Below are 16,552 nucleotides of genomic sequence, written 5' to 3' on the forward strand. Positions count from 1 at the left end.
ATTCTCCTGTCATTACTATTCGAAAGGTATGGACCTCAGTGTGACCTCAGTGTGGCGAATATGTATGAGGATTGAGGGTTTATGGAAAAAAAAAACAAAACAAAAAACAATCTAATGAGAAGCCATAGAATAACAAGATGAAAATTTATCCGATGCAAAGTTTAATGTTTCAGAATTATAATCAAGTATCAATTTAAAAACAGTTTTACTTACATACTTACACTGCAACTGCCACATTTAAGGTTACGTCATCGAAAGCGTTACTTAAGAATTATGCTACACATTTCGTAAAGACCGATCAGCAACGAGGGGATCACAATTTTCTCTTTACAAGATTGATCATTAAGAAACACGATGCAGGCAAACTAGACTTAAATGTTACGACAGCAGGTCCAGGAATGGATACTTATTTATAGCGACGAGAGGCGAGCGCTCTATTCACTACGTCTCTACTGTTCCACCATATTGGCTCATTGGGAGAATAAGAAGTAAACACAAAATTTTGCACATGAAATTGAAACTTAAGATACTCTGTTCCAACCAACCAACTTGATAATAATTTCAGAGAAGGAGAATATACAATTCCCAGATTATCCCATAAAAACTATGGCGAAAAAAAGATGAAACGATCAATCAACACCTATTTCACTTAACTCACCAAACTCCTGCATTACAAACTAAAGTAATGTTATGAATTGTGTTTAGCTCCAAACCAATGCTACGTAATTGAAGCAGGGGAAGATGTGCAGTGGTGATTGATGTTTACACACCCGTCATGATACCGTCCGAAATTGTTTTCGTTTTGTGTTGAGCCTGAATATTCATCAAATGTACAGTCCTTAGAGCGACTCTTTATGGTCCAAGGTTCGTTGTAATTTTGTTTCGTCATCGTAGTGCAATCGGAGCAGTTATTTCCGCGGATATTTATGTACTCATACATTCTGCACACTGAGTCCCATCTACCAAATATGTCCTGATCTACCAGCTTAGCGCGTGCGTAATCCGTGTACTGGAGACCATCCTTGACGAAGTTACAGGTCGTTCGCAGATGTGTCGAGTGATCGGCGAGGGACTGCATCCAAGATAAGGACAGGCGGTATGGATTCCAGTCTATTTTACTATTAGTTTCATTCACGGAATAATCTCGGCCGAAATCTACTCTCTTGAATGTATCTTTGTTAGCTAAGGAAAACGACTGGATCAAGGCCCATTTAAAGCCAACTTCCGATTTCAAATCACAATGAACGGGAATAGATTCGTTTGCAGAATTAAATATGTCGTACTTCCCAGATATCAAGGCGCCGTTGCTAGCAATGTCCTTGCAACTCCTTGGCTGTTTCATCTTTTCGCATCGTTGACCAGAATATGAGCCAGGACAGGTACAGTTAAACCTGGGGCTGAAAGTGTCACATAGCTCCTGACACACCCCTCCATTCAGACAAGGATTGGAGTGGCAACATCTGTTCACACAGTGATGTTTTCCTGGACTGTATTTGTCTCCACCCTAAAGCAATAGATATTTTTTGTGTGTCAGACATTTTCCTAGAAAGAAACCCACCCGGTTGGGTCTTATCATCAAAGGAAGCAATCGCCTGAGATTTCATCTTTATTTTCTTTTTGTAACTTTAGAGGGAATTTAAGTGATAACCGCAGGCTTTATTAGGAAAAAATAAAATTGAATTACACAAATGGATTTAAAAAGGAACAACAACAAAAATAAAACCTCAGAGAAAGAAAGGATTACTATCATAATGATATGTCGTAGCTCACCTTCACCGTGTAACTTCTCACCAAATCATAGTAATTTCCTCCTGGTCTCCATTTTATTGCCGCTGGCACCATCTCTCTGTTTGCGTCATTAAGGTCGCAGTTGTTTTCTTTGGACTGAGGAAAGTAATTCATGGATACGCACAAGCAGTTATCTTTGCACCTTACGTGACATTGGGTGGCACTGAGGACAGTTACTCTTTGAAAAACGTGACCTTCCAGAATGTAGTTGAAGACAACATCTTCACCAACAACGAATTTGAACTTTTGACAGGTAGCTCCACTCAGTGCCATACTGGAGAATATCTGATGCAATATCAGCACTAGATATGCCACTTGAAGGAAATACAGGCTCCTCATGATTCAGCTAGTACACAAAATTGTAGGAATAGAAAATTTCAACCTAAAATGTATGCCGAAGGAGACTAAACTATTCGTCCTTGAACATATTTTGATAGTTCTTACTATCAACCCTCAACCCTCAATGAACTTATGATGAAGGAAACTCGTTTCCTTGAACAGCTAGAACGAAAAACTAGCTTAAATAACTTAAACTAGCAGCTACGCGTTAGACAAGTTATTGAAAAAGTGTAAACAACACACGCGTGTGACAATAAAAAAAGGAAAACGCCACGCACGTGCAACATTAAACAGACTGTTGTACTGAGTCACAATGGATACAAAGTTTTATCAACCAAAATCATATTTGAAAATGCGCATTGCGTTATCAGTCGAATTTGCAACTCGAATTTCCGCTCGTAGGATCAGATTGCTAAGACACAAACGATTGATTCTGGTTTTCATATAATTGTTGCGATCGCTACAATCGCCTCGACGGCCGGAAAATTTGAGCATAGATCATGGCAATCACTTGGGTATCTTGGGATGATTTTGTGCCTTTGTATCAGTCGCAATGACAATCGCATCCAGCCGCAATCGCGTAAATAGGAACACTTTTGCGTAAAACAAACGCTTTCAAGACCAGTTAGCATTTTCAATCAATATAAAACGTATGTAAAAGGCACGTTTGGAGCATAAATAAACAACGACAAGCAATGGTAGCTCCCTCACGCAGCCTTTGTTACCAAATACACTGCGTTATTTTATTTTTTTTTTTGACATGCTCCAGGCTCTATTGTTAGTAAAGCTACAGGATATGCTGTCAAAAAATCGAGTTTTTCACCAGATAAGGCTTATAAATAGGGAAGGAACAGGTTTTTCAACGCTTTTTTGTGAACAAAAAATCGCTAAACCCAGTTACGTAACGGCTTTGTGAACGAATTTTCCCATCTCTAGCATATACAATGAGTAGTAAAATTGTTTAAGCTTCTTGGTCTAAACACGTTCGATAAGTGCACACACGCAACATCACTAATTTTAGGTGTCCTTTATGAATTCGCCCTTGAGTTCAGTAGATAGATACTTGCCTCAGAAATCTACAGCTTAAAAAACCATGCAGACTAATATTTAGTATGTTTCTACTTTTGAGGCCTCTTAGTTATACTGGCGAAAAAGGTTCTCCATGAGACTTTATAACCAGGAATATGTCGATATGTTCGTCCAAAAAACGAAATACGCGGAGTTTAAATTGAAATGCATCAGATAAAAGAGTATAGAATTAACTAGAATATAATAATGTCATTCCTCCAGTTTGTACACTGAGAGGTGTTTGAAAGACACATGATCTTCTCGCCACTTTAGTAGTATACTAACCTCCTAAGCTAAGAAAGCTTCAGAAACCAAACACGATTTTCTCGTTAGCTCAAAGAAGGACCACAGAATCTCTTTGACAATTAGGGATAACCGTAGCGACTTAAGCACGCGAAGGAATGAATTTCGAGTCAGGTGAGAAACCTAATGACGTAGCGTGGGTTGTGAAACTATAGGTAAACCCATGCTCCAACAATGAGCCCTCATAAACACGCCTCAGAAATCTACCGATTGCGTAAGAAACCGCATTTTCGACGCAAAAAATGGATACCTCGAGGCCACTTTCTGTGAAGTAATAATTTTTAATTTATGACTAAACGAGAACGCATTTTCTCTGGTACGATCTCTTTTACTTGGGATTCATATGTTCAGCCTAAAATTTGACATGTCAATCGTTAAACAGAGATACGTTTCAGGTGGGGAATTTAGATCATTCTGACGGTTTGACTTGCACAATTGCCGTATTTACCTTGAATGCGTCGTTTTTCCTGAAACAGGTTTTCTATTTAAACGTGCAGTTGCAGGTAAGGTGAAATGAGATGATTCTGGAAAGACATAGAAAACAAAGATCGAAGACCGGAGACCGAAGAACCCAGAAAACGATCAAAGTGCTCTGTGAGCAAACTCGTGAATTGACACATGATTTTTTAGATTATGTTTAATGTTATCTGGTTTAGGGAATTTTGTGGTTGATTGTCATATCTAGAGTACTAGCAGTAGTTCAGTGTTCGCTAATGTAGCAAAGAAACAAAGTAACGTTGGGATAAGAAGGCATTACAATTGAAATGATCATGCTATTACATTTGACAAGGTGGATGATGTCATGTGTTTTAAACGTCTATCATTTTTGTTTCTGGTTCAAAAGAAAAGGTTGGAAGTAAATGTGGATGAAAAGTGAAATTTACTGTCTTTCGTTGTAAATATTAGAAAATCAAGGCAATACTGTCTTAATGAAAACATTAACGATTCCCTCTTTATCAAATGAGACAAACGGGAACGAGTTTTGAGTGATATAACTAAGCCAAGCCTGCCACCGTCATTTTGGATCTCCGCCTGGGTAGATTTAGGTCACGTGCTAGGCAACGTATGATCAATAACAAGATAGAATTTCATTTCAGGCCTATTTATCAATTTTGTGGTGTGTAACTTTCGCATTTTAGTACGTTGTTTGTATGTCGAATCTTCAAATTGTCTTGAAACTTAAAAGAAAATTGTTCTTTAAAAATTCACTGAAAATCGGTAGCTAAAATTGTTTGTTTAGGTGTTATCTGATTTTCGTGTTAACTTGTTATTTCGTCAGTCGCCGGCATCTTTTGTTGCTTCTCACAGGAAAAACACACGCGACGAAACGTAATGATCAATTTTGTCCTCAATCTCACGCTATAACAGAAAAAGCTTTTGAACATCTGTAAACTCCGAGCGCTTCGCAGTAAGTGATATTTTCAATGAATCTTCGGATTGTTTTCAAGTTCAAGGACTGTAAATTACAATTTTATGAAAAACGAAGGTTGTTCTGTTATTTCAGTGTGAATCCTTGCATGCCTGCCAGTCGCTGGCGCCGCTTGTTGAAACTAAAACGAAAAAAAAAACTCTTTTAAGATTATCATTGGCTTCTTTTTCACCCCACCACTATTCTTAGCAACAAAGGTCGCCATTTCGTCTGTTTATTGCTCGCCAAAAACTATAAAATGCACTCAAAAGCCTAAAATCTAAAAAAAGTTTACAGGAATCGACCAATCGAGCGAGCGAGCGAGCGAGCGAATGGCATTCCCCACATCGTATCTATAACTCGCTCTTGCGCATGCGCGCAATTCACGACTTAAAAACGAAGACACGCGAAGCCAGGAATTTTTATACTTTTCCATGAATTTGATAACTGTGACCCATTGTAAAGGCAGCATCAAACTTAACAATTGTTTAACAGACAAAAGCCTGACATGGAAAGTTTTAGACGCCTTCTAATTCAGAAATGTCAAAGAATGTTGAAATATTTCCAATATTCATCACGTATCTGAGGTAATGATAGCGTGCAAACAAACCTGATTCAAATTCAAATTCTTTATTTCTGTAGGACATTTACCTTTTAGAAAATAAAGCAAATAATCCCCTTTCCGAAAAACGGATGTAAAGATTGATCCTGTTTTTGTATGAATCTATTCGTTAACGGCTCACTATTTTTCTGGAGAAATGTTTTTTTTTAACGCTTAAAACGTACAAGTCTGCTCTAGAAAACAACCCCGTATGACAATTCATCGATGTCTGAACGCCATAGGCCATAAAACCCCGCTGGATCGTCTCCATCCTCTAAGTAATTGGATAAACAACGGCATCCTTTGCGGCTGAAATTTATCGCGGAAATGAAACTGTCTACGCAACATTTGCAAAACCTGTAACTAATGCACGTGCTAAGGCTCAAGATGTCAAAATTAAACATGTTACATCTATTGGTTCAGTCTAAGAGTCATCTGGTTTGAAGGTCGTTGTTTTCGTACTTTAGAATCTTCACTTTCTTTGCTACCTGTTCTAGGATGGGCGTTATTGCGCCCCTGGGCATTCAACACCGGGAAAAACGACTAAATTTAAATACTGAGTATTCGAATTTATTTGCGATAAAAGTTAAACGGACTCAAAAACACACGAACTTAGCGTTTTTGCTACAATCGCCTTCGTGTTCGTTTGAATTTCCTGTGTGTCAGATGGCGGATCAAGCTGCATGTGTGCTGTGTGCAGATAGCTCGAACCATAATTGTTACCATTGTGACTATTAAGATTGACCTGATCACAGCGGAGACACCGGACACAGATGACATTGAAGTGCGCATACTCGAAAGTCGAGTGTCGAGCTTCAATGCAGCGTATCACGGGCACAACGTTAGGCATTACGCAAGGGCTTCACGTGGGCTAATACTATTGGCCCACGTGAAGCCCTTGTGTTATGCGGATGTGAAGCCGCGTAAGCAAATAATTTGCAACCCGGGTTTTGAGCTGGAAATCAAGCTGGTGAGGTTGTAGTTGGACAGTGATTCTCAGTATTCTGTAATTTCTAATAAACTCGCAAAGCAACAATACCAGCAGAGCTAACGCTTTGTGGAGAGAGGGTTTCGAGTGAAAATAGGCTGAGAAGAAAGAGACAGAGCGACCAATAAAAAATAAAAAGTAAAAGGCGTAAGGCGAGTTGAGAAAAACACACAAGAAAGTTAGAGAGGACACCAAAATAGGCAGGACACGGCGAGAGGAACGCGAGAGAGAACAAGAAAAGGCATAAGTAAAAAGGCGAATGTCTAGCGAAAAGCAACGCGAGAAGGAAATACAAAAACGCTCCTGAAAACAGACTGAAAAGACGTCATCAACAAAGAGAAGCGAACCACAAAGGATTCGAGAAAGAAGAGGTGCTAAGTCAGTCGTGCCTTATCTGGGTTTTCTCTTACCCTAAGTACCAGAAAAATTCAATCCTTTTTTTACCAATCCTCGTTTGATACTAGCTTCAGTTTATAACGAAAATCACGTATCGGTAAAACAATGACTTCGGCATTCATGGCCTCAAAACCCTCGCGCCAGTTTATCGCTCGAATAACATTTCAGTGTTCACTATTCTTCAAGGTATTCCTTGTCCTGTCGTTTGGAATTTTTAATACTGTCGTGGTGTTAAGGGAAAAGAAGTCGCCTTCAGGATTTTGTTTTGCCTAGAAAGTTTTCAAATAATAGCGAAGGGCGAGCCCAAGTTTCTACCTCTTTCTCTCCTCAGTCGCAAGATTTACTTGATTCATTTAAAACAATCGCACTTTGTCGAAGAAGTGTTGTTCTACCCTAAGAACGAAGTGATGGCCTTTCCCAAAATTGAAATAAAATGAGATTGAATCAGCGATGTTCATGTTTACATTGAGTCTGACGCGGTACTTTGATTTTGTCAGGTGAGAACCCCTCAAACTTCTGAGAATTAAATTACCGTGCGCAAATATATGGTGCAAACCAGCTCACGGGTAAAATGGTGGTAATCCTATTGCGTAAGGAGTGAATTTCATTGTTTGGCCGTGGTTCTTTTCAGCGCTATGTTGTTATGCTTTTTACTCGGTTCGTTCGAGCTTCAAGAAATAGTTTGTCTCACAAAACATGGAGCCACTCTCTCTTCGCTCAACATCTCGCGATACGATGATTTTTCCTTTATGCTGAAAACTGAAGAATCAATCTCTGAAATTGATAGTCACCACATTTTGCAAGACGCGTCCGAGCTGTGATCGTGTAATTAAACGCGGTCCTGGAAATTTGAGCTCACAAGCACGCTGGTAAGCACATGGTTAGCGTAAATAATTGTTGTTTACAGTTTTCAAATTCTAGAGCAGTTTCTGAGAGTCCGTTTTTGTAGCCTTCCTGGATATTTTCTGTGGAATTCATTCAGGTACAATGTCGGAATTTCATCAGAAATTAAGAGCGATAAATTCGTATATGTAGCACAAGTGAACCACATTTTAAACTTTCCGTACGATTTTAGGAAACTATACTTAATTGACTCTTGTTAAATTGGCCTGGCATGACTTGTTGATTATTTTACTATTTTGTAGCCCAAAAGCCCGGCTTATGACTCTGGAGGTACTGAACTTGATATATTTGATACACAAGGCACCCTTCAAGGGGGAAGGTTAGAATAAAATTATTGCTTTTACGACCGTATATTGCACCTGGTTTACACGCGCAGACAATTGCTTACCCAATATAGCTGTATTCAGAAGCACAGACACGTAGGTAATATGCTTCTGCTTTATTTTTATTGCAAGGGGTTTCTTTATATGTAATATACATTCATTCCTTTAATTTACTCCCTAATCTGCCTGAAAATAATTAAATTTTATGTTCTAATTCAAGTGTGAGAAGATAAAACAGATGTGCGCAGAGTTCTCTTTCCAGATTGAATTCAGGTGAGAACATCAGTAAACCAGTTGATGTCACATGCATCTCCTGAATCTTTCATTTTATTGCCCTGGTCTTTTCCACAAAGCCTCTTTTATATCTCTATGTGCCAGCTAGCGATTAAAATCTCAGTGAATAGATATGCCACATTGTGGTAATTTTTTTTAAAATTACATATCTAAGTGTTTGGCTTTTAATATTTTAAAATTCATAAATGCATTCCCCTTTCATCCTTGTAAATAGATATTAAACATTTCTTTAAATAAAATCTGAATCATGAAGTCAACTTAATTTCAATGAGTTCGAAACTTCATTCTACATAGGAACACTCTACTAGTGCATAATGTTATATTTATTTGCTGTCTTTCTGGTAAATATGATAACCATATGTGTCTTACCCCTTCAACTCCTTAGATTTCATTAGTAATTCTCCTTTCTGTCTGCCATACAATTAATGTGATGTAAGTTTGGAGAATTTGGAATTGGATCAACCAATAATCCCCTTATTGACATTTTTCTTTATTCTTAGCACTTGTCGCGTGATATCATTTTGATAGTGTAAGGAGAAATTCTGTCTAGGTCACTAGTGGGACGTAAAGGGTTAAAATGGGGGATTTCATTATATTGTAATGATTAAAATATTTTTATGCTTTAAAAAGTGACAAAAAATGTGATAAGAATCTGATGTTATGAAACAATGGAAAAACCTGTTGCTGGTAGCTTATGTCTTTAATGTTTACATTTTCATGAGAAATGCTTTTCTTTGAAAGCGGGGATTCAGAAGTTTTCAAAACTGATATATTAAGCTGTTTGCAAGTAATGACAAGCAAATTGACAATCATACTTCAATGCCTGACATTTTTCACTCAGACATGTCAGTTGTGTGTACCTGCCATTGTAGAGGTGTCTTCAAAAATATTTTTTGGTATGGCTGTTGTTCTTTGTTGATCTTTGTAGCCAAAAAAGCTACTAAAGGCACTGAACTTCAATTTTTATGTACACAAGGCACCCTCCTAGGTGGAAAAGTAGAAGACTGTAGAATGATGTTTACTAGACACTTACACTTAGTGGAATCATACATTCAAGGAGTACTCTACATATATGATTACATGATGTCTTTAACCCTTTACACCCTAACACCCTAAGATCAGTATGCATATTTTCCATACTGTTCTCGATACATTTCCTTTAATATCCTGACACGGAGAATTTAACAATCAAGAGGTTCTTCAGTTGATTATCATTTCCTTTATTCTCATGACCTTAATGTTTGAACCAGGGATGATATTGAAAGGAGAAATTAGATACTAGACACTTGCAGGAATTTAAGTGTCAATAACTGTACACATTTTATATGCTCCTTGCATTTGTTTGCAACAAAATGAAACAAACAAACAAATGAACACAAGACAGTGAAATGATAGAAACTACAAACTTTACCATATGATAGAAAAAAACATAACCAAATACTGAAGGAAAACTTACCTGCTAACTTCCTCTATTGCCCTTCATGTTTTTGACCAAATGAAATTTAATCAGTTGCAGGGTTTTCCAGCAATGTGTCAAATTACCAGTCTGGACTTGATTCTTCTCATTTGTCACCTGGTAAAAGATAGATACTAAAATTATATGTCCATAAGAAAAAGTACACATCAAAAAAATCACACTTAGGTGGTGGCATGATTGCTTTGTGATACTGGAATTTAGAATGACAGAAGCAGGAAAAACACATTTAGCTTTTTCCCATTCACCAGTACCTTAATTAGATTTTCAAACAGTGAGAGATTAAATTTATTCATATTATGCTTCATTGTAGTTTGTTTACATGGAAAGGTAATTGTTATTATTGCTTAACAAAATAATGGTTTCATTGCCATCACAATTAGCATTCATAACAAAGTTGAACATTTAACATAGAATGTTTCAAGAACTTTCTTCCTTTCTCTTCAATACCGTTTACTATTTCTGGAGCACAATTAAAGGAGGCAGGTTATTTAAAAAAATATAACTTCTCATTCAGGTAATTATTGAATATGTGTCAGTAAAATTTAATGTTTTCATATGTGACAGGATGATCAAGCTGAGGATAGCCTCAAAAAGGAGTGAACTCCATGGTAACAATGAGGTGACTACGTTGGAAACTTGAGCACATGGTAAATATACCCTGGCTCACAATTCTGATGATTAAAGTTTTCTGAGGTAATTGGAATGTTAGTCTTCATGCAGGAATTTTCTACATGACCTGTATAGTCATATGCTACAAGGTAACTTTAGAAAAATGCATTTGTGTCAGTAGAACTATTGTATGTACAGTACCACCTAGTGACAAAAATTAGTGATTTACTGTTTAAGCATGAATGTTTGGGAGAAGTTATGGTAGTAATTGGCCCTTTTAAATGCAAGGATGTGCAGGGTCTGATAATTGTAATGTAACTCTCTTAGCTTTCAATTTTTCAACTTTGTATAAATTGTAATTGTTTACCATATCTATTTCTGTTATCATAAGCCCTCAAAAGTTAAAGCAGGTGAGTCAATAACCTGACTTCCTCTGTTTGAAATTGTGTGATTACATAATTTGCTGTGTAGGCTACCACATTGTAACATGTAACATTATTATTTAGATTGCAAATATATACTCTTGCTCAAGCTTTCATTAATGCGTGGTGTTTCTTACCAATGGTCCAACCCAAACTAAACATTGACATAAGGAATTGGTCACAAGATATGTGAGTTTTGAAGGGTGGGAATCTGGAAAAGCAAGGATCCTCCTTTAATTAGGACTGAAATTAATGAGGGCCCTCCAATATTTTTATTCATGTTTTTACTTTCACCGGCCTCCTCCCCCGTGATGTTTAGAGCACATAGATGGAGGGAACATTTTTTGTATTTTGACACATAAAAGTTAATTAAAAGTAATTGGCATCCACATATAATGCACAAAGCAAGAATGTCAATGCCTCGGCTTTATAGGTGCAGACCATATCTTCCTCTTTATCCACTGAATATTTATTCAAATAACATAGTCACCATCAATCTCATTCACTCAAACTTTCCACTGAGCTTGTGGAAAGATGATAACCTCAGTATTTCTTTAATGAAGAAAGGAAAGCCCGCCTTCTTACTACAGACAGTTCTTTCGGGCATCACCAGCACAAACATGGTCTAATTTGTATATGAAGGTGGTTGTTTTAGGTAGGCTAACCTTAAAAATTAGTTGTGAAAATTTCTTGAACCTGTCATTGTACATCTTGAATGTTTGACTGAATTTTACCTCACTAACCTAACCTGAATATAACTTAAGATTTATTTGTTCTCCTTTTGAGGTGTGAATCAAAATTTCAAACTCATTACAGGCTTAAACTACAGGTTTATAGGAAATCTGCATGTGCATGTGTTTCCATCAGAAACCTGGATTATGACTACATCAACAGACTTTACTACATGCTGTACAGGTACAGGTACAGGCAGGTGTTGTAAAAAGTTAGCTTTGTTTTTTCATTAGTACTTATTTCTTTTTCTAAGACTCTTGTTTATCTGGCCTATATGGAAATCTAATTTTTCAACCAATTTTACTTTCTTTTGAATATTCTTACATCTCCTAGTCTCTGTTAATATTCATGTAATTATTTTAATTGCATGAAATCTTGCAGATGTATGGTACATTATTTTTCCTCTGATCCTTCTGACATTTTCGTATGTGAAGAGACCGGTATTGGCTATAGTCAAATTAAAGTTTTGTGCACGGCCCATGGATCAAACTTATGTAATAAAATATTGTATCCTTTTAAAACCAGTTTATCAGAATAAGAATGAGGTAATTACAGGCTGCAAAATTAACTTTATTTTCCGATAGCCACTTGGCTCCTAAATTTTTCAAAGTGGTAGCCAATTAAAAAAAAAATGGTCACCAAAACTAAAGACAAACAAAACCTTTTTGTTATGCTGTCAGTATTCTAGATAGACCCTCCAAAATTAAGTTCGGAAAAAGATCTTTAATGTGCTGCAAAGTGGACACTGGGATGGATGATATACAATGTTCAAGCTCACCTAAATCCAAGATATGGTGTCCAGTTGATGACCAAGATGCAACTGCTGTGTTTTTTGAAACAAACTTCACAAGGAAGTTCGCTGCGGATTTATCTTTTAATTCACTATATCTCTAGGGAAGGTCATAATGAAGCATTCTAGTCACCAATTGGGCAACTAATTTTCAGGATTTGGTTGCCAAAATGAAAAATTTAGTTGCATTGGCACCTTTAGTAGGCCCAATTTCATGTCCTGAGTTACCAGGCACAAGTATGACTGTCACGATGATAGTTTCCAAGTTTGAAAAAAAGTCACTGCCTACTAAAATCCTCAGTTTCTTTGCCCTGACAGCCCAACCTCATCAAAACATTACCAACAAGAGCAATTAAAGCAAATTAATGATACAGACAAGAGAGCCTATTCCTACTTACACCCTCCTCAATCTTGTTAGCTTATTGTGGACATGGTATTTCAAACAAGGTGTATCATGCCACAAGTTTTCCATTTCCCTAATTAATTATTTTGTAATAGTGTTTACAAGTTGTGGAAAATGGTTGGGTTGAAATATACTACAAATGCTAGCCAGTAGATAGTCAAGTGATAGTCAATAAATTTAATGTTGCGTTTCATGTTAACATGTTGCAACAACTCCACCTTCCAGTACATTCAAATATTTGCAAACATGAGAAATTACCATCTAAAACTTTTCAACCTATTTGATATAGCCACTAACAACATCAACTCAACTTTTAAACTAAAGAGAAAACTTGATTGATGTTTGGAATAAATTTCCGTGATGTAAAATTGAAATCCACTCTAGCAGATATTATCTCAAGTTTTCCTTAAGACACCCACATTATATGCAGTTAATCAGCAGAGGTTACTGAATTAAAGGATAGAAACAGTCTCAAAAAGACGTCGTGTATTTCCACCTAGAGGAAAATCATGAAAGAAAATAGCCAAATGCGAAAAAGTTTTAAAAAATTACAGGTTCAAACACGAGTTGAAAATTACTTTTCTTGACGAAAATCCTCTTCAGCCAGTGCTGAAGAGTTTTGTTTTATTCAGTATGACGAAGGGCTAGAAATAAACTAACAAGAGCTCTGCTTTTAGGTTTAGCTAAATCTCTATATTGTAAGCGTAATTCAAGCCGTTATATCTAATATTTGGTAAGATTTTGATCACGTAATAAATATCGCAATTTGTACTTACCAACAACTTTCAAAATCGAACCTTTATAAATGGCCACTCGACCATTGTTTGAAGCAGTCGATATGTCAACTGATGTCCTTCTTTTAACTTCACGGCGCCAATGAGCCTCTTTTCATTTACAATACTCACGCTGTTCTCGTTTTCCCTTTGAACCAAAATAAAACCAATTTTTAGAAAAGTTATTTTAAGCAAGACATTGGAACCGATGAGGAATACATTCAAAGACAAGCGCCAAACGGAGTTTTCTTTGTTTCCGATCACGGACATGATCACGTGGATCTTTTGGCAATTGACATTGGCTGGCAAACAGGATCCGCTGGCTTGCCCGAGTGCGGGCAAGTCTCAAGTCAAACGCTCAAGATTTCGTTGTTTCGTCTGACCGGTACTCTGATTGTGGATGAAGGATACCTTAGATCCACGTCCTGACTGTGATATGAAAAATAATGTGGACTCACTCTGTGTAAAGATAATCGATAAGAACCGAAGTACTATAATCCACGATTTGTGGCCGAAAACTGTCGAGGAAACAAAGACTCGAAACCCACGTGGGTTGTGTTGACGGCAAAGGTGAGAAATAACACAAGCCAATCACAATTTTGAATTATGATTACAAGTCGTGTTTAACCCTCAGTTTTATGGAGGAAGGATAGCACTTTAGGAAGTATAAGAGATACTTAGATGATTCCAGTGTACCAGTACCCAAATCAACGAAGCTTGACCGTAACAAACGTTCAGCAACAAGTTCCATCACAGCCATCTCGATTTCTCAGTCTGTCATCGTTTCCACTGAACTAGCAGTGGTGCCAACAGAGTCAAGTACGTCTCTTAACGGGGAAATAGGTGTACAGTAGACAAAAGCAACTACATGAGATTACAGAAGTACGTTGGAATTCTCGTCTACAAATGGTCGTGCACGGTCCGAAGCGTCCACAAGCTTGGAAAGGGGTGTTGACAGCGAAGATACAAGGCTGTCATTCCATACTACCAGTAAAATTTTATACCAGACCTACAAAGTATAAACCAATTTTGTTGAGAGCTGACTCAGAGAAGAGTAACAGGTAAACTTTAGAGCTGTTATTGTTGTAGTGTGACTTGCACTTTTCATTTGTACATAGAGATTTGTATTTTGCACCAAAAGCAAAACGAAGTAATATTTTTTTCGGAGGTCCAGTGATTGGTACATTTAAGAAATTAAGGTACTGTATTGAAAGAAACACGGTGTATACTTCTCACTACGCACAAGTCTTGTGTTAAAAATATTCAGGTCAGATTTTCAAATAAAGCGAATTGTTGAAGTCATTTAAATGGTGTTCTTTCTCATAGAGAATAGTGACTACCTCTGTCTCATCCGCATGCCAAATGTTAGCGGAGTCTGCAGATGATCCATAAGTATGAGACCTCTTACAAAAATGTTTTGTAAGAGTAAAAACAGCAAAACACATAACAGCAGTCAGTCACAAAAAACAGAGCAAATAACTGAAGAAAAACAGCAACAACAATTATGAAAAAAAAGAAAGATTAATAATTAGGAGTTGAATTTGTTTTTCTTAGGCATGAAATTTCTACTAAAAATAATCTGAACAAAAAGTCTCTGACAGTGTTTGAGGCAACTGAGCTTGACTGTTCCAAGGTTGTCTAACGAACACAACCAGTACTGTAAATTAGGGAAGTAACTTATATTCATATCGAACAAAATTCTTTAAGAGAAGATAACAATGTAATTATTGTTACACATGGGAAGTTGTGTTCCAAGCAACAGCTGATTAATTTTTTATGATTTTGGTACATCAGTGGACTTAAAACATTTTGTATTACAATTAAAACTTCTATGATCATGGAATCTAAGAGTCCTTTGAGGTTAGAAAGCAAATCTGTGATAAGAGTACATTGGATTAATTGGCAAGTTACATTTATCATAACCAACTGCTACTTCGTGACAAAATTCATATTAATGTAAAGATTTACTAAAACTTAGATGGAATGATAAATTTCAAGATCTTTAAGCTATAAACATATACATGTATGTATATCACTTGGTAAAATTTGTATAGCATACCTTTCATTGAGCTAAAGTCTTAAGCCTCTAAAGTTACTCTTTGTCTTAAGACCTTCACATTCAAGGAATTGAGAATTTCTTGGAACTAACTGTGGTATATTTCATTTGCTGTCTTTCTGGTATATAAGATTACCATGTGTCTTAACCCTTTCACTCTCAAGATTTCATTAGTAATTCTCCTTACTGTTTACTATACAATTTATGTGCTGTTAGGTTGGAGAATATGGATTTGGATCAACCAGTGATCCTCTAACTGATATTTTTCTGTATTTTCATTACTTGTTCGCTTGAGATCATACCAATAGTGTAAAGAGAAATTCTGTCTTGGTTATTAGTAGGACTAAAAGGGTAAGAACGAGGGATCTCATTATATTGTAATGATTAAAATTTTTGTATTCTTTCAAATGTAATAAGAGAATGCATTGGAATAACCTGTTGCTGGTAGCGTATGTCTTTAATGTTTAACTTTTCATGGGAAATGCTTTTCTTTGAAAGTAGGGATTCAGAAGTTTTCAAAGCTGATAGATATAAGTTGTTTTCAAGTAATGAAAAGCAAATTGACAATCATACCTTAATGCTTGACATGCTTCACTAAAACATGTCAGTTTTGTGTACCTACTATTGTAGAGGTGTCTTTAAAAATATTTTTTGGTGTGGCGGTTGTTCTTTGTTGATCTTTTTCACCAGAGAGCTACTATTTAAGGCACTGAACTTCAATTTTTATGTACACAAGGCATCCTCCTAGGTGGAAGAGTAGAAGACCATAGAATGAAGTTTACTAGGCACTTGCACTTACCACAATTATGTATTCAAGGAATACTATATCTGATTACATGATGTCTTTAACCATTTACACCCCAACATCAGTATGCATAT

The 16,552-nt window shown here is 36.6% G+C and overlaps 1 protein-coding gene across 3 annotated transcripts; it reads right to left on the bottom strand.

Annotated features, from left to right (window-relative positions):
* Positions 1-144: 144 nt before the first annotated feature.
* On the bottom strand, positions 145-16,332 carry LOC113673283 (uncharacterized). Of its 3 annotated transcripts, XM_089212956.1 has the most exons (5): positions 13,621-16,332; positions 9,868-9,984; positions 9,272-9,395; positions 1,771-2,134; positions 145-1,504 (listed from the first exon to the last, which is right to left on the bottom strand). In XM_089212956.1, exons 4-5 carry the CDS (start codon positions 2,125-2,127, stop codon positions 719-721), a joined length of 1,143 nt encoding a protein of 380 aa, XP_089069082.1. In that variant the 5' UTR covers positions 2,128-2,134; positions 9,272-9,395; positions 9,868-9,984; positions 13,621-16,332; the 3' UTR covers positions 145-718. The 3 variants fall into 3 exon arrangements, with proteins under 3 accessions (XP_089069082.1, XP_089069083.1, XP_089069081.1); XM_089212957.1 differs by lacking the exon at positions 9,272-9,395; XM_089212955.1 differs by having other exon boundaries at positions 1,771-9,395.
* Between the last annotated feature and the right edge of the window lie 220 nt (positions 16,333-16,552).

Source organism: Pocillopora damicornis, chromosome 7, assembly GCF_964200805.1.
Source record: "Pocillopora damicornis chromosome 7, jaPocDami1.2, whole genome shotgun sequence".
In the NCBI taxonomy this organism is placed as follows: domain Eukaryota; kingdom Metazoa; phylum Cnidaria; class Anthozoa; order Scleractinia; family Pocilloporidae; genus Pocillopora; species Pocillopora damicornis.

Bases quoted from the DNA above. Each gene is read 5' to 3' on its own strand.
- LOC113673283 (XM_089212957.1), bottom strand. From the start codon at position 2,127: ATGAGGAGCCTGTATTTCCTTCAAGTGGCATATCTAGTGCTGATATTG. The intron at 1,505-1,770 runs GTGAGCTACGAC...CTATTGCTTTAG, and splicing joins TGAGAAGTTACACGGTGAAG to GGTGGAGACAAATACAGTCC.